Genomic DNA, 24310 nt, shown 5'->3' on the forward strand with positions numbered 1-24310 from the left:
ATGGGGAGCAGGGAGGCACAGCAGGTGCCTGGGACACACCTGAGCATGGGCACAGGAGCACCTCTGCCCAAAAACCTGTTTGGAATCGTGCTCTGGGAAGAGACCTGCCTGCAGCCACAGCTGAGCCATGGCATGATGTGCCTCCTGACAGCCCGAGGATTGCTGGGCTGAGGGGAGCAGGGAACTGGTGGTGACTTAATCCAGGCAGAGCCCAGTGAAGCCTGCTTGCTGCACTGCACACTTATAACCACTCCAAAGGCAGAAACACGCTTTGCCTTTGACAGTTAACTCTGTCAAAATAAACAGGAATGTCTTCACACAAAAGTTCCATTTTACCCATTCTTCTCAATACATTATGTACTTAAAAAGAAGTATCTTTTGCTGGTCACTGTGAGGAATATTTTCCAATGAAAAGACTAATCACCACAAAGCACAGAGTGCTTCAGAGTGCAGCAGGCATTCCTTCATTATTCTGAGACAGCAAATTACCCACAATTATCAACACGCACAACTGGATACAGCAAACATTTAGCCAAAGCCCACGGATTGTGGTTGCAGTGAGGTTGGATGGCAGATGTCCTAGAGAACTACTCATGTGAGAAACCCCCAGACAGCAGCTGGGTAGTGGTGCTGCAAAACAAATCCATTCACGCTGCAGAGCACAGTCAGTGCCAGGAATCACTGCAGCTCAGAAAGTTTGTATTCACACAATCTTATAGAGGGTTGGGTTGGAAGAGATCTTGGAGATCACATTGTTCCAAACCCCCTGCCGTGGGCAGGACACCTTTCACCAGGTCAGGCTGCTCAGAGACCCATCCAGCCTGGCCTTGAGCACTTCCAGGGATATTGCAGGTATTGCAGCTGTCAGAGAGGCAGCTGGGCAGGCCGGCTGCACAGCAGGAGAGATGAAAGAAAAAAACACACTGCTGGCAGTGAAACCAGCCTGGACACCCCACAGGCAAGCTCCCACCCCGTGCCCTGAGCCAGCCTGCAGCTGCAGCCAGGAGAGCACAGGCTGGGCCTGGAAGGTGAAGGAGTTTGTTCCAAGAGAAGGGCAGAAAAGGCAGGGGGCAAACCGCAGGGAGGGCAGGGAAGCCGGGAGCCTTCAGCACAGACAGGGAGCTGGGTCAGAGGCCAGGAGGCTGCGGGGAGAGGGGGACGAGCGCGGGAGGGACGGGAGGAGCCGCCGGCCCTGTCCGTGGTGCTGAAGCGCGGCCCCGCGGGGCACCGGGCACCAGCGCAGCTCCCTGGGGAGCAGCCTCGGGAATGCCCAAGCCTGGCTTCAGACATGAAACACGGTCACCCACAGCTCCCCGGGGAGACACACCTCTGTCTCTCACTGGCAGCCCTCTAAACACCCCACAGTTGCCACAGACATCTTTTATGAAAAATCCTTTCCTTAGGATTTTTCCTCCTGAGAAGCTGAGAGGCCTCAGGAACAAAATGTAAACAATGATTATCTGCTGCTGTGGAATGCAACAGGTGGATCTTTGATTGGCTCGTGTTGGTTGTTTCTAATTAATGGCCAATCACAGTGAGCTGGCTCAGACAGAGAGTCCTAGCCACAAGCTTTTGTTATCATTCTTTCTTTCTCTATTCTTAGCCAGCCTTCTGATGAAATCCTTTCTTCTATTCTTTTAGTATAGTTTTAATATAATATATATCATAAAATAATAAATCAAGCCTTCTGAAACATGGAGCCAGATCCTCGTCTCTTCGCTCATCCTCAGACCCCTGTGAACACTGTCACACACAGTCTCTTGCATCCAATGGAATTCACAACTCATCCCTTCCCAAATACAAATAAGGGGAGGGGTTGGTGGGAAACTCCACCCTTGGACCAGTATTCTAATAAAATTTTATAATTCCAATAAAACTCACGGCTGCCTAACTTATGACATTTAAATTCCTGCCTTGCCACACACTATCATGAATTAATGTCCCATCATTCATGCCCTGTCGTATCTTATTGCTCAAATACCATATGATTTTAATGTTTCTATTTTTCTGCCCTGGTGCTTATTGCCAGTATATCAAAAAGGGAAAACCAGCCCTCAAACCATACTGTTAGTAAACCAGGATCATGGAAAGACAAATCCCAGCACAGATAACTTCTGTGGTCACTCAACTTCCACTCATCCTGCCATGACTGCTCACTCCCCCAGCAGCTCTCAAGCAGGTTTCCATGTCCTCAGGTACCCCCTTCCCAGGGAGGGTTCCTATTCCCCCTGCAGCCCCTCTCACACCAGAACAGGCAGGTAAGAAATGCTTTGCAGCACAGGGTTTGGAGAGGAAACAAGAGGGACAGTCAGGGGCTCTTTCTGAATCCTCTCCACACTGAAGTGATCTCAGAAGCCTAGAAACAAGATCCATCCCTTGTCATGGCCAAATCTCCAGAAATCAGCTCCATCTGTGCTACTGGTTGTCTCAGAGATGTGCGGAGGTTTAACCAAGGTACAACTACGTCCCATTTTCAGAATCACAGCCAAGAGAAATGCTGTGCCTCTCTTTGAGGGGAAGCTCACCACAACACATCCATCAGGCCATTGTGGCACAGCAAAGACTTGGTCAGAAGCTGACTCCCCTAAACCCACCAACATGTCTGAAGTTATATTTTACTCCAATCTTGTAAAAAAAAAAAAGCAAACAAAAAAATACAAAAAACAACATACGAAAAACAAATCTCACATCATTGTAGGAACAGCTTCATTTTAAACATTCCCACCATTGTCTGCAGACTTTTTTTTAAAGAGTGGATGGGAAAAAACAGGACCTTTTCAAAAACCACAGCTGCCCATTTCACATGTCAGTCAAAAGACAATTGATCAAATTTCAGAAAGGGAAATAACTCTGACAAGGTAACTGGAAAGAGCATCTCAACATTTCAAAGGAAGGAAGGAGAGACAAACTCAGAGTAAAATCCTGAGAGCCCAGGTTCCAGAGTCATAGACATTACATAAGAACCCAAATATGCAAAACTTATTTGTGACAGAGTTATTGTAACTGATCTTACATTGCAACAGCATCCCACAACTCAGGTTTCATTAGACATCATACAAGGTGCTATGCCTCAAATAGATCAAATAAAAGCAGAGAAAATAAATGTTATTCCGTGTTTTAAGGTGGGGAACTGAAGCAGGACAAATCTTGGCACAAAACACGAAGTGCTTGAGTTGAAAACTCTCAGATCCTGCTAGAGTACATCAGTCACAAACTCACTGCTCCCCCTTCTATCACAGTACAATAAACCCTTCTCCACAGCCAAGCAAGGCAGCCTGCAGCCAGGAATTTGTTACCCAGCCCTCTCAATGCAGGTCAAAAGATTTCAGCCCAGCCTGAAGGGAAGCCACAGTCCTGCAGGGAGCTGGGTCTCTCCTCTGGCCTTGTGCACAATGGCTGGTAAAACACAGGACCTACCTCTGCCACTGCAGCGAAAGGAGAAGCTGCAGTTAGCAGCTTATCAGTCACCTGCGGCAGGAAAGTGGGAATAAACATGCCATCAAACCCCTGCTGCCGATTAGCATATCAGCAAGGACCTGCTCTACACTGGCATCCAGGGGACAAAGCAGATGGGGAGGAAACAGGGAAGTTTATGGAAGCAGAGGAGATGTTACAGCTGTTTGTTTTAGTGGCTGTGCTGTAGGCATGCCCAGAATTTTATAGGGCTGGAGACATATGGGGGAAAATGCCTCCCTGAGTTAATGGCAGCACAGTGATTTGGTCTTGGAAGGGGCTGGAGCAGGAACATCCTTAGAGTACAAATGGGAATCAAAAGGTAGCCAAGCTGCTGCCTGCTTTGGGATAGTAAAGAAATATTTACCTTATAGTACTTAAAGGCTGTTTAAATCTTTATCACAGTTCTTATTTTGCCTATATTCATGGAGAAATGTAACTCCTATTTAGGAAACGCAAAACAAAACACCTTAAACTATCAAGAAGGTGGTTTAGGTAAATGCATTTTGCTCCACTTTCCCAGTGAACTAAGGGCTCACCCAGTGCCATGCACTGTGCCCAGCTGGTACCCACAGCCTCGTGAGGCTGCGTAGATTCAGGAGCAGGGGTGGGAAATCAAGGCCAATTAAAACACAACACTTTGGGTTAGGAGGAGACTGCCAGGATGGGTATGACAGCAGTGCAGTGGTGGAAGGACAAAGCAGCAAGAAACCATCAGGAAGGAGGCAGAAGGCTAACAGGACATCCAGAATCAAGTGGAGGGTTGCAGGCAGGCACAGGGCCTGAAGCTGGTTGTGGAATGGAGTAAGAGAGAGAGAGTTTAACCCTGATTCATATCTAAGAATGGCTCTTTCAGAGCAAGACAACAGATTATTAACACTGAGCAGGGGAAAGTGACCCTCAAGGCATGACTGAGAGGAAACAGTGTTCCACTTGGAATAATTCAGCATCTGATTATTTGTTTCTTTCTTTATTTAGTGTAAGATCTCAGTCAAGCTCCCAAACACACAGAGCAAAGAAAGTGAAGCTTGCCAGCCTTGCAGAGGTTTGCCTGCAGCCCTCTGAAAGCACACAGGCCTCAGTTTTTGGAGTGTTATGAATCCTGTCCTGACACAGCACTGAAGAGGACAGAGAGTAACTCACCAACTTCATACTACCCTAATTTTCAGGGGATGCAGCCTTGTGTTTTTCCTGTAACTTAACTCTGGAAATCCCAATGCCAGAGCTACAAGCTACATTCAATACCAAGGTACCAGCCCATCTGACACTGCACAACTACCTTGAACCAAACCAGAACACTGAAGCCAACCCCATCCTCAGAAAACACCACAGCCTACAAAGGATATTCTGGGAAGTGCCAGATTAATCACAGCTCAAATTTGCCCATGAAAAGAAGTTCATGGATCATCCAGCTCAGTCTTTCAACAGGCAAGGCATGTCCCTGCAGCATTCCTGCCAGCACCTTCCAGTTATTCCCCAATCCTCATTTTGGGGAGAAAGAGACCAACATGACCACACAGAGAAAAACACCTGGGAAGCTGATCATCTGACCACACCGTACTCAAAAAATCAATTACACACAGCATGAGCCAGCCCAGGGTCACAATCTTTAAAACCTTTGGGTGAAGACTGGAAGGGAAAGCTTGATCTTCAACCCTGGCAGGCAGCACTGAGAGAGTGCTCTTTGATGGAGGCTGTGTCTGGGCTGGCCCACAAACTAATTTTGAACATGTATAAACCTCCAGAAGACAGTTTAAGAGGAGCCTCTGATGCAGACAGAAATGGTAATTATTAATTTTCTAAATAGAAATCTGACTACTTAAGCCTTATTTAAAAGCATGCCTGTCTCTGTAATTACACAGCCTTAATTTGTTTTCTTTACTACACAATAAATAAGGTGTGCACAATTACCTCTGCAAATACCAGGCAATGCCTCCTGACTGGCTGGTTGAGTACGCAGCCGCCCAGGAAAACATTCTGTGAGGGAATCACAGCCTTAAATACCTGCTCCCAGGGAAGGGTGACTCAGGCACTGCAAACACCAACCTGTCTGAGCTGCTCTCCTGCATGCACAGCTCTACTGTCCCACGGCCAGTGGAAGTCCTGTCCTCCCCTGTGCACCAGTTCCTGGTGCACTGTGAAGCTCAGTCCTGCTGTGGCCTTCCCAGTGCCTCATGAGGAGCATGTTAATGCTGAATTCTTCCCCACAAGGCACTACAACAACTTCCCTTTACTCTGCCTGGTTTCATGATACATGTAGGAAGTTGATAACCTCCTGACTTGCAACCCTCTATCAAGTTCAAATAAATTGGCCAAAGGTTTCCGGTGTCATTAAGAGGACAAGAGAGAGTGAGAGCATGCAAGGCTCTTCCCTCACTATGCTGTGCTAAACACAGCAGCACAGTAAATACGTATTCAGATGGTTTATATTTCTCAAATTTGGGAACCATACCATCCTAGAGTTTTCTTGTACAGCCTCAAGCCAAAGACTGAGGTTTTCTGTCACCACAAACATTTCATCTGCTCAGCTGCATCACCTGCTAACACTAACACCCGGAAACCTTGGCTACAAAGGCTCAGTCTTCCACAGCCTAGACATGTTGGTCCTCACATCCAGGGCATGAGATTGTCCAGGACCATCCCTGTAATAGCCAAAGGGCTGTCAAACATGCACAGAAATTGGACCAGGAACCTACCAATGCAACTTCTCCCAGTGAGATGATCTCCAGTAAGGGTACCCGACACTGGAAGTTATCCAGCTTAGATCAGACACACATCCACCCTTATTTAGCATCCAGCCAGTATTTGTTCTAGAAGGACTGAACTGTCTCAGCTCAACCACCAGCAGAAGAGGCAGATCCATGCTGCAAAACCCACTGTTATATTTTGGATTGTCTCCATAGCAGTGATAGGCTTCACATCAGCAATGATCAGACTGGCCATGGAGCCCTAATTGTCCTCATTCAAGGAGAAGGAAGAGGAAGCCAAAGAGGAAACCAAAGCTATTTCTAGATTCACACCTCTGGCTCACAGACACCCACTGCTCCTCCACTGATTACATCAGCCTCAAGCCCCTTGCACTTAATACAGCTAATTTCAAACCTTAAAAGGACCTAAACCCTAAAATGACCCTGCCAGGCTGCAATTTGGAGCACCCTGAGGTCTACCACTTGAGCAGCTGAATGCTGAAAATCCCCTTCATGGATTTCCCACCTTTCCATCCTGACTCTGTGGTAGGGAAAGGGGAAAAATAAGCCAAGCTTCACCCAAACCCTCACAAACCTGGGCTCCTGCAATTAGAGCTGGGATAAGTGATCTGCTTGTGATTGCACAGCTGGGGTCTGAAGACAAGCGCGTGCACAGAGGAAGGGCCAGAAATAGATGTTACTGGGAGAAGGCAGAGCTATCTGGCCCATCTGAGAGGAGGAAACCTTGATGAAAGGCACTGGGAAAAAACTCAGTTCAGCAGGAAGTTTCGATTTAACCCAGGATGGGAAGGGAGGCGTGTGTGGGGTGGAAATAAGCTAATGAGACCTCAGAATTTGTATGTGAGCTTCAAGTGAAAAAAACTGCTCAGACACAGCTTGTAACACCCTGCAAAGGGCCAGCCTAGGGCCCCCACCACTCTGTGCCAACCCTCCCTGGCAGTGAAGCCACTCTCATTTATTAGACACATTTGTCATCTTATTGACTCAGCTCCAGCAACCATCCAAACAGCCACTAACAGAGAAAGAAAACCTGAGTGGCAGCAAGAATGTGTAGCAGTAACTCAACAAGCCCTAAGCACCATCCCACAGTCCCAGCCCTGCACTCAGCCCCACCACGAGAGGATTGGGACAGTATCCTTCACTCCCATCCACTCCTGTACCTCACCACAGCAGCCCAACACTACAGCAGAGTGACATTTCCATTAATCCTTTTATCCCTGGCTCCTACGTGCAGAGGCTGCAGAAAATGTCAGCTCCCTTTGAGCTGAGCTCCCAGGGAGGCAGAGCAGCCAAGGAGGCACCTTGATGAGCTGGCAGAGTGCTGGGGCCACGGAGGGGATCCCAGGTGGCACCAGGCTGTGCAGAGCCTCTCCAGCCACCCTGGCTGCAAGGGAGCATCAAAGGCATCGTGGTCTGAGAGCCTTTGGGAAGCAGCAGGGAGCCACCACCAGCCCTGCAAGCCCAGGTCTCCACCCTCAGCTGTCCAGCATCCCTCACGGGGAGCATCCACACTGCCAAGCCCCAGGAACAGCATCAAAACCCACTGGCAAACACCAAGCAAATAATATACTTACTTGCCTGGAGCTCCAAAAGGCAAGGAAAGAAAGATGTTAAGAACATGATCAATCTTACAGGGCCCAAGCAGTAAACAAACACATATTTCATCACCACGTACCAATCCTAACTCTTGACAGAAGATGGATGTGGGGTTTTTTCCACTCACAAAAGTAATTCCAAAAGACAAAAACAAACACTTTGGGGAAAAGCAGCAACAATTGCCTGTGTACACATTAATGGCACATTCAGCCTCAAAGCTAGCATACATGGCCTTCTAAACTCCTACGACATCCAAACTAATTTCATCAGGAATCAAATGTTATTCATTTTATCTGCTAGATACATAAACAGCAACGGCACAATTGACAAACAACCGTCAAAAAAAAAAAATCAATTCAGAGTGGTTCAGAGAGAACTGCTTCCCAGGAACAAACAACTGCAGAAAACACAAAACAAATGCTACAAATCAAAATAACAAAGAGCAGAAATCGGGAATATCCCAGTGGTCAGAATTAACGAGGGTTCATTATGAAAATATGCAATTCTTTAAGCTCAAAAAGGCTCAGTTCATGTTCACAATGCCCTCAACTATTCATGTCCTTTGGTACTGCAGATCTTCTATTTAGTAAGTACTTTACTGTCACTTAGCAACTGTAAATGGTTTTCCAAAAAGGAAGCTTTTGGGGTTTTTCAGTTCACATCATCTCTGAGCAGACATCAAAAGACAAATGCTCTGCAGGTCGCATCCATCTCCTTGCCCCAGGAACGAGTCTCTATCGATGGCCCAATGCACCCACACACTCAAATGAATGCACTTTTTCACTGAAGAAGCCACTAGCACTGCTTTCCAAAAAGCAGGGATAAACACTCCCATTCAGCCCATCAGCTGGTGCCCAAGGCCAAGGCCTCTCCCCAAACCCTTTTCACATTTCATATCTACAGTGGAGCAGAGAGGGCTTTGATCTTGGACACAGTCACTTGGACAAAATATTTCAAGCCCACGGAACACCTTGCACAGTGGCCTGAAATTCAGGCTTTGCTTTATCACCTTGGGAAAAGTAAATACACATTTGGAAAAGAAACCAGTGCACTTGGCCTCAAGGATGTGGAAATTCCCTATGACACCACTCTCTAGCTAACAATGCCCTGGCAGCTGGACACTTGTGTGATGTCCCAGGATAACAGGGCTCCAGCCTCTCTGGCACAAAACATCCCTACCCCACACCCCTGCAGACAGCAGTTTAAGTCAATAATTAGCAGCAGAGCTGGCAGCTCCATAACTCAGGATTTGTGTCAGAAAAGCAGCCCTTGGTTAAAAAGTAATGAGCAGGGCAGGCTCTGGCTGTGCTCTGGGGTGGGTGGCTGCCCCCAAACTCGGCAGAAAGGGAAATGTGCAGCAGCCATGGGGCTGGTGATGATGCTGCACTCATCAGGGCTGCCATCAGAGCCAGGGCACTCATTAGGAACCCAAACCCCTCAGCTTCCCAGCAGGAGCCCTCCCCATCCTGCACTGCAGCCCATTCCACTTCCCTGTGCATTTTGCTTTTCCATCTCCTGCACTTTCCCTTCCCCATCAGCATTCCCCTTCCCTCTCCTTGCAGTCCCCCACAGAGACTTTGGGGATCTGCCTTGGGAACCACATTTCCACAGGGAGAAGAGGCACAAGGGGACAGGAGCCATTGGCACTTACATATAGTGCAGGTGGGGGTTCTTGGCAAAGGCTCTTGGCTGGATGTTTCGTAGTCCTGAGTTCCTGATTGTCCTGTGGAGAGATGCAGAAGGGCAGCAATGGAGTCAAGGCAGACAATTGCTCTGCTCCCACATCCCCCAAGGCTTGCTGGGGTGGCACAGGCCATCTCCTGCTCCTCTGCTCTCCCTCCATCTCCACAAGCAGCACTGCACAGCAAACCTACCACAGCAAAGTCACCTCCCACCTTCATACCCAAGAGGAAACCCTGCTGCTTGCAGCTCTGATAAAGAAGGGTATTTTCCATAGGGAATTCTGCATCTTGAAGGGAGAATACTCCTTTTCACAGCCTACTTTGGAAAAGCTCCATCAGTACTATAACCAGGATTTGTCAGTACTCTCGAACACATGGTGTGACTATTGGGGATGGTCCTGTGCAGGGCCAGGAGTTGAATTTGATGATCTTTGTAGATCCCTTCCAGCTCAGCATGTTCTGTAATTCTGTAAATATCTGCTATCTCTGCTGCTTTGTTACGTGAGGAGAGAACAACAGCCAGCCTGCTTACAAGGGTTTTGTGTGTTAAAAGTACAGCTTGCTGGAATTTGGTTAGTGAGTGCTCAGCCCCATACAGCTCCTCCAGCCCACATGGGAGCTGTACTTAATGTAAAGCTCCCAGTGAAACACATTATTAGAGTCTCTGATTAGCCCTGAGCAACACTCTGCATCTCACACATGCAGCATCCAGGGTGCTCACAGATCCTGAGGATGTAGGAGGGGGAATTAAAAGACTGGCTGGCAGCCTTGCTTGGCCAGGCTTCCCAAGCATATGCAAAGTCCCTTCAACCTCACGGACCTCGGTCTCCCCTCCATGACGCACAAAACTGACCTCTGTCCATGCTCAGAGAGCTGTGCAGGGAGATGCAATTCCCTTCCTGCACAGCACCACCATGATGGTAACTGCACTAAATGAGGACCAACGGCCCAGCAATGAAGGATTGGTGGAGACAGCTGGAATTTCACATTGTGGGGCTGGAATGAGTCAGAGCAACACACAAGCCCAGAACCAGAACAGCAGGGGAGAGGAGAGGTCAGGGCTGATGTGTGTTGACAGAGCTGTCAGGAGCTAGCAGTCCTCCTCCTCACAGACCCAGCCAAGACCAAAAGGCATTTCATCTCCATTTTGTGGACTCCCATAGCAAAACACAGCAGACCCAGCAGTTTAAACTGGCAGCATGGGGGCTGCAGAGGGAAGGAAGCCATGGCTCTGCTGGGAGGAAGGGGCTGCCCAGGCCCAGTCCCCTCCCCAATGCACAGGACATACTCACAGCCTCTGGAGTCCCGTGTACAGCTCCATGTCAACGGCGTTCAGTGTCTGCAAGTTCTTCCAGTTCTCTATGTGTCTGTGGAGAAGAAGGAAAGGCTCAGCTGTGGCACAACCAGATGGTTGCTGAGCCCATGCCAGGGACAGCACACAGAGGAAGGATGTCATACCCCACCACCCAGCCCCATTCTGTTTTCCCAGCCTCTTGGAAAAGTCAAATAACATGGGTTTACCCACAGTTTCAAGCACAGAACATGCAACCAAGCCATTGAATATCCTTGCCCAAGTCATTGCCCTCCCTGCACACATCAGTGAACAAAGACACGATTGAAACGGGTCTTGCAAAAAAAGAGTGAAAGCAAATAAAACCTCTCAACAAAAACTTAGGGCCTAAATGAAAAATGTCATATATTTATCCAGTCTCTAACTGGGGTGGATAAACAGGCTCCTAGTCTTTTCTGGCTGGACACGCTGCTGGCAGGAGAGCACCAAGCTTAGTTTGGAAACATTGCCTTTATTACAAATTCCTCAGTCGCCTGGGGCAGTCTGGCAGGTATGTTACAGAGAACAAAAACAGAAATAGATCTGTCACCACAGGATCACTTTCAGTAAATATTAGAGGCGGGGGAAGGTGACAGATCAGCAGCCCCAGAGAACAGGGTCCCCTGTTATCAGCAGCACAGGAGTGCTGCTGGCAGCACTGGACTGCCTGGCTGTGGCCACTGGCCTCTGCTAAGAGGCTGCAATGCTGGGTGGTGTGAAAGGAGTTCAATCCTCATCTCCCAGGCAGCTTTCGACCAGTTCTGGCTTTCTCCCAGATTAAACTCAGACACCCTCCCACCAGAAACACAGACATTTTCAAGAGGGTCTTTTCTGAGAAGCAGGTGGAGGTAGTCCTCTCTAAAAGCCAGCTGAGAGAGGGAAAACATCTGGCAGGTCCCTTTGGATAATATGTGAAGGAAGCCCAACTTTGAAATCTCTGAACATGTGCACCCAAGCTCACATCTGCCTTGATGCAATAGTTGGCTTTGGACTTGGCCCTGGAGAGGGGAAACATCTCCAAGTGATGAAGGGTTGGAGTGATGAGAGAACACTGAGAACTATGCTGTGATTCTAGGCAAGAAGGTTGCAGGACCCCACATGGTGAGCAAGCAGAAGAGGGACCTTAGACCACTTACAGAGCAGTCACAGGGGCCACAAAATTCCTCATCCAGCATTTCCTATTCCTTGTGCTTGCACAAGAACAGGTGAATTAGCATGAGGGAAATACATGGACCTACTTGAGCCACCCCCCAAATTACATCCATCTCAAAAAAAGTAGAACACAAAGCCTGGACTAAATCTCCTTATTTTTCTCTGCTCTCAGCATGCAGATCCAAGAAATGAGAGACCCACAAGAGTCACCTCTGCTTTCCACATGTTCCTGAATTTGTCTGCATGCCCAGAGGGGTTATGCTAAGGACACAGCACAAGCTCCCACATGCTGCTGCACGACAGGATAAGTCACAGTTCATCCCCAATGCCCTGCTCATCAGCTGAGACTGCCTGTGTCCCAGACAGAATGAGAAACAGGACATTATTACAGCCACTTCGTGTTCCCTGCCATTGTCTACGGCCCCTGTGAACATTTCCAGAACAAAACACAGACTGGGAGGAGTCAGTCAGGAGATCCAAGAGCTCAGTGAAACTCTGGAGTCAAGGCAGGGCTGCCAGCCCAGGCCCTGGGCCATGAGATTGCAGGATTGAGCAAGGCCAGAAACAAAGGTCGAAAACGTTTCCTATCTGCAACTCCTACATAGCAAAGTGAGGGTCCTCCAAGAGAAAGGACATGGGAAGGAGGAATGGGATGGTCTTGGTTTGCCACCAGGGCAAGCTGCAGCTACAGCATCCAAGCAATGACCTTCAGGGAGGGATGGAACAGCCCCAAGCCAGGAGTTATGGAGCAACCACAGCTGGGAAGGAGGTGGCGGCCAGATTGGCTCTTGTTTTATTGATCGTGTTTGCTAAAAAAAGTCAAGGTTATTTTTGACCTGACACTCAAAGCCATGTGGGCAGCATTCTAGAAGAGAAAGAAAAAGACCTGAGCTTGTTCCCAGTGACATGCCCAGGCGTGAATTTCCTCTGACTCAGCACTGGTGCATGGGGGTCTTGGGGCCTCCCCATGGCATTCCCCACTCGCCCCCAGTGACACAACTCTAGACTGCAAACACAGCTCCACAACCTCTATTGTATTCCAGCCTCCCAAAAAAAGCTCAAGAGCTTCCTGAGCCAGATATACTTTAGTTCATTATTTAACATAGACATACTACACCCATAGAGAGACAAGAAAAACAGCAGTGGAAAAACGCATGCACACACATCTATAGGATAATCCCCCAAACCAGCAGCTGCTTTATGTAGAGTGCAATGCAGGGAAATAATTAGGTGCACAGGTCAGCAAGGGTCTTTGAGTCCTTTAAAATAAACACACACCTCCCTTCTCAGGGATTTGCAGAAATTGCTTTTCCCCTTTTCTCTCTGATTTTTCAACTTAGCGTGAGTTGTACCCTTGCTCCTAGAAGTGACAAATCAGTCTTGGTTTACAGGTACTTCAAAGAAACACCAGGAAAAATATTTTCTTTGGTTTCCTATTGCTTTAGAAAGAATAGTGTAACTTTGCACTGGCTGGGTTCACCTGAACCCACTTAAAAAACAAAACAGAAATGCATCTTATTCTGAAAGCTCGAGGACTCAAGCTGTGATTGTAAAATTGACAGTGGTTGCACAGAAAAACAAACCAACCAAGCGGAGAAACTCCACCCCTGAAACTTCAGTCCCTCTCATGTCCTTCAGTATCTCAACTAGCTCCCCCCCTCTTTTCCTTCCAGGGTTTGCTTGCCCTAGAAATCCTGTATCCTCCCACTTGCTGCTGAAGACTGAGACCTTCCCTCCTCCTCTGCCTGGGTTCATTAACCCAGCAGGAACACGGGTGCCTGGTTCACACCAAATACAGCTGTGACAGCTCCCAGCCCTGCCCTGCTCTCCTCAGGCAGGCATTGAGGTATGAATTACAGTCTATGGACTACAGCTTACTCCTCCCTGCACATCTCTAAGTACATATTCCTGTGGCATTCCTCAGTTATTACCAAGGCAAGCTGCTCTTCTCCAATAGTTTGAAGAGCATTACCATAGTTCACAAATCCTGAGGAGCTCACCACGTGCAGACCCACCTAGACTCACATCCAACTTCTAATCGAGACCATATGAGGTGCATCACTGACACAGATGATGTTGCTCACTTATTTTCTGGGTGGAGTATGGAGGGTAGGACATGTTTATTTAAATACTCACTTCCTGCTCATAATTCTTGTATGTTAGAAGGGTCCTGCTGGTCCAAGCGCCTTTGCTTGCACTGCAGAGCTGAATTATACCATGTCTTCTACAGACCAAGCAACTTCCACCTTGGGAGTAACAAGGGCTTTGCCTTCCCAACTCAGATTGAAACGCTGCACCTCTCATTCCTTACCCAAATATAATCGCTTGCATTTTACATCCATTTTCTCTTGTGTCAAAGATGTCTTTGCTTAAGCAGCTCTTTTTCTTTCCTGGCACTTCTTCCTCCCCCCTTTACAAGCAGGAGCCAGGCCGACCCAGCTATCATTTACAAGCTACATGATGCCAGGTCTTCTAAGGCAGCACATCTGTACCTGTGAAGTGTGAGGCAAATTGTCTCAAGTGCCCTTAGAGACACTAACTCACGTCCCAGAAGTGATGCAGATATATTGCTCAGGCAGAGTCCTGGCAGAGAGCTTGTTTTGTTTCTGATTTCAGACCCAGCACAACTAATGCTCACACTTGGTGATCAGTGCAAGAGGAACCACTGCAACAGACACATAGCAAATGGCCATTTGCTTTATCAGCCTTTTAAGTCCCTTTTCCTTGAGTAAAAGTGACCAGAAACACAGAGCAGTCTCCAGGAGATCTCACCTGTGCAACAGCATGAGCAGCTCCTCAGATACAGTGAAGAAGCCGTGATTTGTAGCCTGAGATCACACTGGCCCCTATCACATCCCCATCAGCCAGGGGGTTTGTGTTTACCCTGTTATTAAGCATTGCCCCCAGCATTTCTGTCCAGCAGATGATTTCCAACAGACATGATTTCCTAGCCTTGTTACACCCACATTTATATCCACCCCAATCCACCCCACGTGGCATTGCAGTGTCTCTTGGGTTTGTTACTGCAGCTGTTGGCCACCCTCAGGTGATTTTGTGTCCCCACAGCTCCAGCAGCAAAGCCCATGAACACACTCCTGGCCTCTTGTGCCAGCATCTCAATGAAAGCATGAGCCAACATCACCTCCAAGCAGCCTCAGCACTTCTCATCTTTCAGCACCTCCCACCAAGACTTCACCTAGCACACCTGGGCCAGACAGTGCCTTCTCCAGAAAAACAAACCACTTGTGATGTAGTGCAGCATCATATCAACCTCTCATCACAAAGTCACCTTTCTTTGCTGGGGAAATCAGCTGCCTTTCCAAAGGAAGGCATAGGCTTAGCCTGACAAAGGCCAACCTTAGGACACCAACCCTGCATCACATCTCAGGTACCCACAGACATGCTTTAGAACTTGTTGAAAGCCTTGTAGGCCACTGCAGCCAGACCAGTGGTCAGTCCCCAGCTCTGTGCTGTGTCCCAGTTCACAGCAAACCTGTGAAGCATGAAACCCTGTTTGTCAGCTCAGCAGCTTGCAAGCATCTCATCCTTCTGGCAGGTCCCCTGTGGAGCCAGCAAGGCAGCCAGGTGTCTTTGGCCCAGCATCACACAGATCAGTGGCCTTGCTGACCATAAGGTCACTGACCCACAGGGTTTAGGTACCAGCAGGTCCGGAAAGTTCCAGGACCTTGCCCTGCTTGCTGGAAGGGGGCTGGTAGCCAACAAACCTGTGGGAACAGCAATTCCTTTCATTCCCAGGAGTGCCTGTGTCTGACAAAAAGATGACAGACTGGTGTCATCTTCTTGAGACTGCTCAGCTTCACATGCTCCCCTTCCAGCCCAGAGCCAATGCAGCAGGGGAGACTGGAATATCCACTGGGATTCAAACACAGCCAGGCTCATTTCACCCCTCCAGGCAGAGGTGAGGAAACAGCCTCATGCCAATTTACCAAGCAATTTACTTGAGGCTACTTAATGTGTCTGGCCTTCCTTCACCCTCCTCATTCAACATTTGTCTAACCTCTCTCAGCTTTTCAAACATTGTGTCAACAGCTACAAAAGGCACCTGACAAGCACCAAGTATTACACAACATGTGTACACATGTTCCCCAAATCTGTGTCTATCCCAAAGTGGATATCTCACAAGGATGCCATCAGCTCCAATCAGTGCCTGGGCAGGTGACATGTCCCAAGTGCCACCACTCGTGTTTGGGTGCTGGGCAGTGAATAAGCTGTGTGCCAGCAATTAGGCAGCACCCCAACACACACACAATTTTTATATATATATATATATATATATATAGGGAAGGCAAGCAGAGCATTTGCCTCCTCTCTCTTGTAGTGCAACAGGAAAATTAATTCGTCACCCAGGCACATTAAACCTCACAATCCAGACAGACACATTAGCTTTCAATTACCTGATATGTTTAGCATTATAAACAAACCTCCTGGCACACCAGCTCCAGACCATGCAAATGTGAATTTGATTGCAGTGGGAATAAAGGAAAGACCTGTCTGAACCCCTGACCAGTAAGAGCTGCCTCCTCCAAGCAGAGGTGCTGCAGATGTTGATGGGAAGCCCTGGGAGTTGGCACAGGTCCCACACAAACCCAGGGCTAAGCACAGCCACTGTGGCTACTGCCAGCTCCTTTTATCCATCCCTCACACCCTACTTGGGGCTGAGGAAGCCATAAAGAAATCAAACATCTTTCATAATATTATAAGGCACTTATCACATAATTTAATAACTAGAGGCACAAAGGACTTGATTCCCTCAATATGAAATTTATAAAAGTGAATTGGTAACAGAAATTTAAAGGCAATTGCAGCTGAATAAAGACTTACAAGGACAACATTCTCCCCACTTAAAGCACAGTCTCCCCCTTCCCAAAAAGCATGGAAAAGTCACCCAGCAGTGGCTCATTAAGGATAATTTGAGGTCAGTGGGAAAAGGGGGGGTAGAGAAAGCAAATGCAACTTTGTAGAAACAATTATGAGCATAACTCCACAGTGTAATTGTGATTCGTCAGGGTAAGGATGATAAAACACCACTGTGACACAGCTCCCTCTGCTCTGCTGCTCCTGCCAAGGTCATGCCAGGGTGTGTGGGGGCTGCAGAGTGTGACAGGGATGCACTCAGCCATGGGCCAGCCACATCCAACCCAGCCATCCAAACCAGGCCCTTCTAGGAGGGCTAAATAAAGGAGAAAGCTCCCAATCCCCAGCTGAGGAAGGTGTGGGAACAACACAGCTGCCCCAAGGCACTGCACAGCAGCATCTCAAAAATCTTCCTGGAGGAACCCAAGTGCCAGACACAAGCAAGTGACAGGACACAAGGCATTCAGAGAGGACTCTCCCACAGGACACTTTTCACATGAGTCCAGACAAGTTTCATGTTCACCCCAACAGCATCTGCCTGGCCCCAGGCTGGCCAGGAGCATCCACAGGGTGCAGAAGAGCTGCTACAGCTTCACTGTCTAAAAAGATTGTCACATAGAGACACCCTACAATGGAAGGTGCCCTGAGAAACAGCTTTAAGCTGAATAGGTTTGGGTTTGGTTGTTTTTTTTTTTTCCCAGGCTCTGGACTTATTCCACCTTGCATAGCACGCACAGGAGCTGGACATAAAAAACAGACAGCAGAGCCAGTGCCACCAGAACCTCATGCTCAGCTTTTGTCCCAGAGACAGGAGATCCTCTCAGGGCTCACTTTGCCCCAAGCTTGTGCATGCATCAGTTTCCTTCTAGGATCTCCTCAAGCCTCTGCTTTCTCCACCAGCTCTGGATGCTGGCTCATGGAGCAGGGAGCATTCCTTCAGGGACAGTGTGTCAGTGTTAGCAGAGGACAGCAGGCTGCCTGGACACTGCATGGACAGATGGCTGCAGCACACAGGAGGCACTATGTTCCTGTTAGCACACACTGCAGCCAGAGATCTTCAGTGGAGGGAACTATTCCCAGGCACATATTTTCAGAAAGGAAGAAATAGGTGTAAAGTAGGATAGCAGAGCTGAAGAAGGGCTGTGGGCAGCAATACAGCTGCCACCACAACAGATACTTGCCCCAATATTCCATCACTATTACTCATCTAGTCCTGGAAGGGAGCAGCCCTGGGGTCCCAAGCAAGGACTGAGGCGTTCAAAGTCATTTAAGTGCTGAAGAAAACTCATTTTTCAGAGACAAGCAGCAGTGCAGAAGCCTCAGGAGGAAACTCCCAAGGGCTGCAGCATCTCCTGCACAGGAAGCAGGGCTGAGGGGACAGCACCCCAAAAACACCTCTGTGTAAGGGCTGAGCTCCTGGTGCAGCCCCAGCTCCCTGCCCACCACCTTGGCACCTCCCAGCTCCTGCAGGCTCTCTTCCTAACTCTTTCTTATTTATTCCCACAACTATCTGACCTCTGCACAGTCCCAAACACCACCTAGAGTGAGAAGGTGTGAAATGGGATGAGCAGTTTTGTCCTGCAGACATGAATATAAATACACAAACACAGACACCTTGGGTGAATCATCACCAAAAGTGGGAGTTCACTCCCCACATGCAGCATCCGCCAAAGCTCACTCCCCTTTTTCTCTGAGTGCCAAAACCAATTATATTTCCCCAAAAGGGCATTGCTTTTATTATTCTCTGGTGGGAGAACCTACAGAGCCAATCTTCTGTGCCCAGATATGTGCTTCCCACCATTGGACATGGAGAAGAGACTCCTGGCTCAGGATTGCTAACATCAACCTGTGCATGTCTAATCATACCACATCTCCAAAATAGCCATGAAGCCAGATAAGATGGGAGGGCAACCCAAGGACAAGGAAAAAGCAAAACAACCTTCCCCTGGGAGTTTTACACCACACAAAACTCAGGGTGAAGCAGCACCCTTTGGGCTCCTGCACCCATGTAAAGCAAAAGAGCATCTGCTTTTCCAGCAGCTCCCCAGGCACTTGCCATGCCAAAGGAAGGGATGCTTTATCTGTAGGATTTCATATGCAGGGAGAGCCAGCAGTGTGCAGCGTTTTGTGGTCTTTAAAGATCAAACAGCATTTTAGAGAGGAAGCAGCACCCTGGTCAAAATCGGCCTCAGTAATCACATTTTGCTTTATTAAACCCTCCTTGCAATTTCAAACTGGAAGTCAAATTCCCTCACACTTCCATCTCCAAACAGGTCTGGGGCTTTCCAGAAATCAAGCTATAATATTTTTTAAATATTTTTTATATATGTATATATACATATGTATATATTTTATAGGTATATATATACACACATATATATATACAGATAGATATAAATATATCTATATATAGAGTGTATATATACATATATATAGTAATATACTAATACAGGCAAAAAAAGGCTGCCAAGCTCTACTCCAAAGGCAGCTGTTTCTCCCCTGGGGAGCACAGTGCCTACACACATTAGCAAGACAATGAGATGCACTAAAGGTACCAGATCACTAGAGTTCAGCTTGGCAGGAATAACTCTTGGTAAAAAGCAGTGCCAAAGAGCATATGGTAGAAAGGACACCCCTCCCAAAAAAGACAGAGAGCCTTGGAGATGGTCAAGACAATATTCTGGTAGGCTGTAGTAGCTCAGCTGGGACCCAAAAGGGAGCACTGCCAGCCACATGCACTCATTGCACTTCATGCTGTGCTTGAAGACAGGAAAACGGATGGAGAAGGAAAAGGAGAAAATAAAATCTCCCACAAACTGGCTGTTACTGTGATCGATGGCACTGGGAATGAGCAGACAGGAGCAAGAGTCCAGCACAAGCAGATGTGGGAGCCAGGAATGGGGCTGTACAAGTGCCATGGCTGGAGGGGGCTGCAGTCCTTAACCCAGACCTGCTGCCACCCACCCACACAAACCCACAAGCACACTCCCCAAAACCACAGCCACTGTGTGAGCCTCATTTCGGGAGTTTTACATCCTTATGAGCTTTGTCTCAACCCTGTTTTGATGTAGGTGCACATTTTTGGGCAGTGTTCCATGCCTGGATGCTGAAAGCAGCACAGAAAGCAGAGCCCAGAGCTCAAACCATGGGTGCCAGAGGGTGCCCCAGCCTCTGCACAGTTATGGACATCCAGCAGCCAAATCCAGGGCCCTTCCACAGTCCCCCATCCTCCTCTGACCTCCTCTGCTCCCCCACCCCCAGACTGCAGCCCATCCCATTTCCAGCTTTCCCACACACCCCAAACACAGGGAAAGCCACTGGCCAAGAAAGAGGAGAGGAGAGAGAATCTTTCTGCACTTGGATCCTGCTCCTTTGAGGCTGCTGGGTTGTTTTTTATTTTCCCAACCATCTCCCAAGGAGCCTGAACTTTGATCCTCCAGCATTTTGGCTCCTCAGATGTTCATGGAGCTCAGGCAAGCAGGCAGCAATGCCCAGCTGGGCTGGCCACAGGCCAGGATCTCACCCTCTGCCCTCAGGACAGCCATGGGCAGGGTATCTCCAACCTGAAAGGAGACTTTCCAAGGCCTTGTTACCTCCACAGCATCACAGATCTGCCTGCTCAGCTTCCAGCTGCTCCCCATAAAGCCAAAGAACCAGATAAATTCTCCATACAGTTTATTTCTGAGCCAACAGCCGTGACCCCCTGAGGCTTTTATCTGCTCTCCAAATAAATCACAGCCAGCTCTGCCCACCCTCCCCAGCAGCAGCAGAGGGGCTCCTCCATCAACCAGGAGAAAGCCACAGTCCCCTTTTTCCCAGGAAAATGCATGAAAAAAACCTTCTCCCTTCCCTCCACTAAGCTTTTCCTGCAAGGGACACACACACACACACAGACTTGGCTCTTATTGCAGAGGTGTAGGAACAGAAGCATCACTCAGGAGCAGGGGGATGTACTCATTAAGGCAGGGTGACTCAGAGCTCAAGGCTTCCCAGGATAACAGGTATTTTGTGGGAAGTCAGCTGGCTCTGGAAAGGAAAAGCAAACCAGCATGCCTATAAACATGACACAGGCAGGGAGATGCAGGGAGGGGAAGAAAGGAGAGCAGGGAGGCAACAGACATTTTAAAAGCTCCTCTCCCAGCACTCTACTTTGTTCTTCTAATTGTAAATAAAGCACCTTGCAAAAAACCTTACAGAAGACACTCTGACAGCCAGAGACACTGCTAACCAGGCTGTTGTGCTAGCACAAACAGCAAATCCTGGGACAGTTTCTATCCCCTCTCTCAGCTCAATATGCCATTCCTCTAGATAAAAGCATAGCTGAACCATGGAGAAGCCTCTGCTTGCCTGGCACCTTGACTGGCAACTTCCCAAAGCATCAAAACCAGCCTCTCTCAACCAAACCCCTCTGCTCAGCATGGGCACCTTCTTCACCAGGGCCAGAGGTGGGTGAAACCCTTGAGCTCCCACTGTCCAAACACTGCTGCTGAGCTGCACTGGCTGCTAATCTGGTAAGATTTGTTGTACACCACGAGCAAGGCAGGAGGACACAACCTGAGTCCCTGCAGTGTGGCCAGCACATGGCCAACATCACCCCAGCACTGACAGCCCCACCCTGCCCTAGCAGGGAGTCCTTGCACCACTTGAAGATGCTGTTCCTCACTGGGGCTTTGCACAGTTTTAAGTGACACATCACAACATCCACAAGATGAGCACAAATATGATGAGCCCGACAGCTTTGAGCTCCTGAAAATGAGCCTCCTGTTGCTGAAGGATTTCCAGGAGGCTGGCATTAAACTGACAGGTAGAAAATCTCACAGGGGTGTTTGAGGAATCCAAAGGTCCTGCTCAGTATTAATTGAGGAGAGGCAGGGAGCAAGGAGTTACAATTCACCTCCTGACATTGCTTGCCCTTTCACCACTTGCTCTGAAGAGGTATTTAACAGGACACGTGCCTTTTTGGTGCCATTGAAGGTCATGGAAGAATTTTGAAGCCAGAAAGGATATAATCTGACAAAGTCCCTCCAGGGAGATGTTGTTTTAATATTTTTTGTTTGTTTTTGCAAGGAATCACTCAAATTTTGTTTCTGCTCTTGGGCAGCTGGAGGGCCCAGAGTGTTCCAGCACCATCCTCAAACTGCTCAAGCCCAGCAGGTCATCAGGAGAGGAAAACTCACTCTGCACAAAGAATAGAGCTGTAGCTGCCTCCCCAGGACTCTGGACCCCACAGGAAAGCAGGAAGAGGTGTAAGACATTCCTGACTCCCACCTGAGCTGGCACAGCCCCCAGCACCACTGAAATCACCCTGCTGACAGCCAGCACAGCTTGGGAAATGACTCTGTGCCTCTGCAGCATCCTGCATGGCTCCCCCGAGAGCAGCAGCACATCCTGCCTCCACACAGCCATCCAGGCACACTCCTGCCCCTTCCCAGCCCCAAAGCCCTGGCAGAGCTGCCCCAGGAGGGTATCCTGACCTTCCCCAGCTGTGCAATGCAAGCACCAGCTCCCATTTCCACATTTTGGGCTGCCTGGCACACGAGGTCCCACACAAATACACAGAGCCAGAGAACTTCTGAGGGAGAGGCAATACAAGACCTCCTGAAGCACCCACCCACCCCAAACACTGACCAACAGATTCTGCCCTTGGTGGCTTTAAACTGGGCTGGTTTTGGCTTTTCACATCTTTCCCCTAAGTCCCCTTTGAACAATCCTGTAGTTGCTATGGAAATAGTCTCATCAGTATGGGTGGAGCATAGCAGCACTGGCCAAAACTCCCTGTGGCTCCCAGGGAGCTGACACCAGTTCTAGGACCTGGCAGCACTGGAGGTTACTCCAAGCTGCACAGGGAATACCTTGAACTTAAAGCAAAGCTTGGCACTGATGGATGAGTGAGACCCACCTGGGAGTCAAGGGCAGGGACTTGCAATTCACCCAGGTATAAACAGGTTAAAATGAAAATTGAAACACCCTCACACTGGCTAAGGGGTAGAGGGTTATAAACAGCAAAAAGCTGCAATTGGCCCCAGCATCACCCTTGCTTGGAGCAGGAGATGGCCCAAACAAGGGTAGCAGGAGCAGAGCTGAGCTTTATCCCTGGCCCTGCCACCGATGCAGCCTCCAGGGAGGCCTCTCCTGCCCTCTCTGCCCTCCCAGCGCTGACACGAAGCTAATCAGCAAGCAGGGTGTGAACAGCAGCCATCAAGCACTGTGAAGAGGGCTGGCAGGCAGAACAGAAATCTTTTCCATGTGGCAAAGAGAGCAGCACGTTGGGCAATTGCTGTGTGCTCCAGTGGAGCCACTTCACACACGGAGTCACCCCCTGCCACCTGGGAGCCCCAGCTGCACAGCGTCCAGGCTGGACACCTCCAGTCAATCCCTTGCTGAAAACACTGCCAGAGCCCTTGCAGGTGATGGATTATCCTTTACCAGCAGAGCTTGGAGAGAGGTCCCCAAGCAGCAGAGACCAGCTGAGTGGGAAATGCATCTTCTCCATGGGAGTGGACAGCAGGGCAGCAGCACTCCCTGCACAGGGAGGTGCCACTGCTGTGCTGGCAGATGTGCTGCAATGTCACCAACCCCAGATTCAGGGTAAGGGCCAGGGACCCCCATCTCCATCTCCATCACCCACCCAGCTGGGAGACAGGGAGGATGAGATGCCTCTACCAACAGTGTGGACACCTCCTGCCTCTGGCCATGCTGTATTCAACCTGCTGGCATCTGCCACCCTGTCACCAGCTGCAGGAGGCTCTCCCAGCTGCAGAATGCAAACCAAGGTTTCAGCACTGCCAGGGCTGTCCCCAGCCATTCCCAACCAGAGATCACATCACGAGGGGCAGTTTAAGCTGGCACAGCCTGGGCTGCAGCAAGGAGCTCCCAGGCTGCATGCTGGGCTCTTACACCTCCAGCACTCATGGTGGACAGGCACGTGTGAAACCTCTCCCACATCATCACTGCATGCTTGGCAATGAGCAGGTTGCAGATGTTTTCTCAAGCTTTGGTCTCCTGGAACAGGGGTTTTCCTGCCCTCAAAGCTGATACCACCACACAGATCTCACCAAGTTTTACCATCCTCCCCTGTCACAGACATCTTTTATGGAAAAGCCTTTCCTTAGGATTTTTCCTCCTGAGAAGCTGAGAGGCCTCAAGAACAAAATGTAAACAGTGGTTATCTGCTGCTGTGGAATGCAACAGGTGCATCTGTGACTGGCCCATGTTGGTTGTTTCTAATTAATGGCCAATCACAGTCAGCTGGCTCAGACTCTGTCTGAGCCACAAGCCTTTGTTATTCATTCCTTCTTTTTCTATTCTTAGCTAGCATTCTGATGAAATCCTTTCTTCTATTCTTTTAGTATCGTTTTAATATAACATATATCATAAAATAATAAATCAAACCTTCTGAAACATGGAGTCAGATCCTCGTCTCTTCCCTCATCCTCGGACCCCTGTGAACACCGTCACACTCCCCCAGCAGCCCTACACAAACCCCCTGGAGCTGTCACACAGCACATCCCACC

The 24310-nt window shown here is 48.9% G+C and overlaps 1 protein-coding gene across 3 annotated transcripts in view; it reads right to left on the reverse strand.

Annotated features, from left to right (window-relative positions):
• NTRK3 (neurotrophic receptor tyrosine kinase 3) overlaps positions 1-24310 on the reverse strand; it is a 218672-nt gene that overhangs the window by 174737 nt on the left and 19625 nt on the right. For all 3 annotated transcript variants that reach the window (XM_077185417.1, XM_054642288.2, XM_054642289.2), the window contains exons 2-3: positions 10732-10806; positions 9409-9480 (exon numbers count right to left, since the gene is read on the reverse strand). In XM_077185417.1, coding sequence (XP_077041532.1) covers positions 9409-9480; positions 10732-10806 — 147 coding nt within the window. The remainder of the gene's footprint in view (positions 1-9408; positions 9481-10731; positions 10807-24310) is intronic.

Source organism: Agelaius phoeniceus, chromosome 13 (assembly GCF_051311805.1).
Source record: "Agelaius phoeniceus isolate bAgePho1 chromosome 13, bAgePho1.hap1, whole genome shotgun sequence".
NCBI classification, from domain to species: Eukaryota; Metazoa; Chordata; class Aves; order Passeriformes; family Icteridae; genus Agelaius; species Agelaius phoeniceus.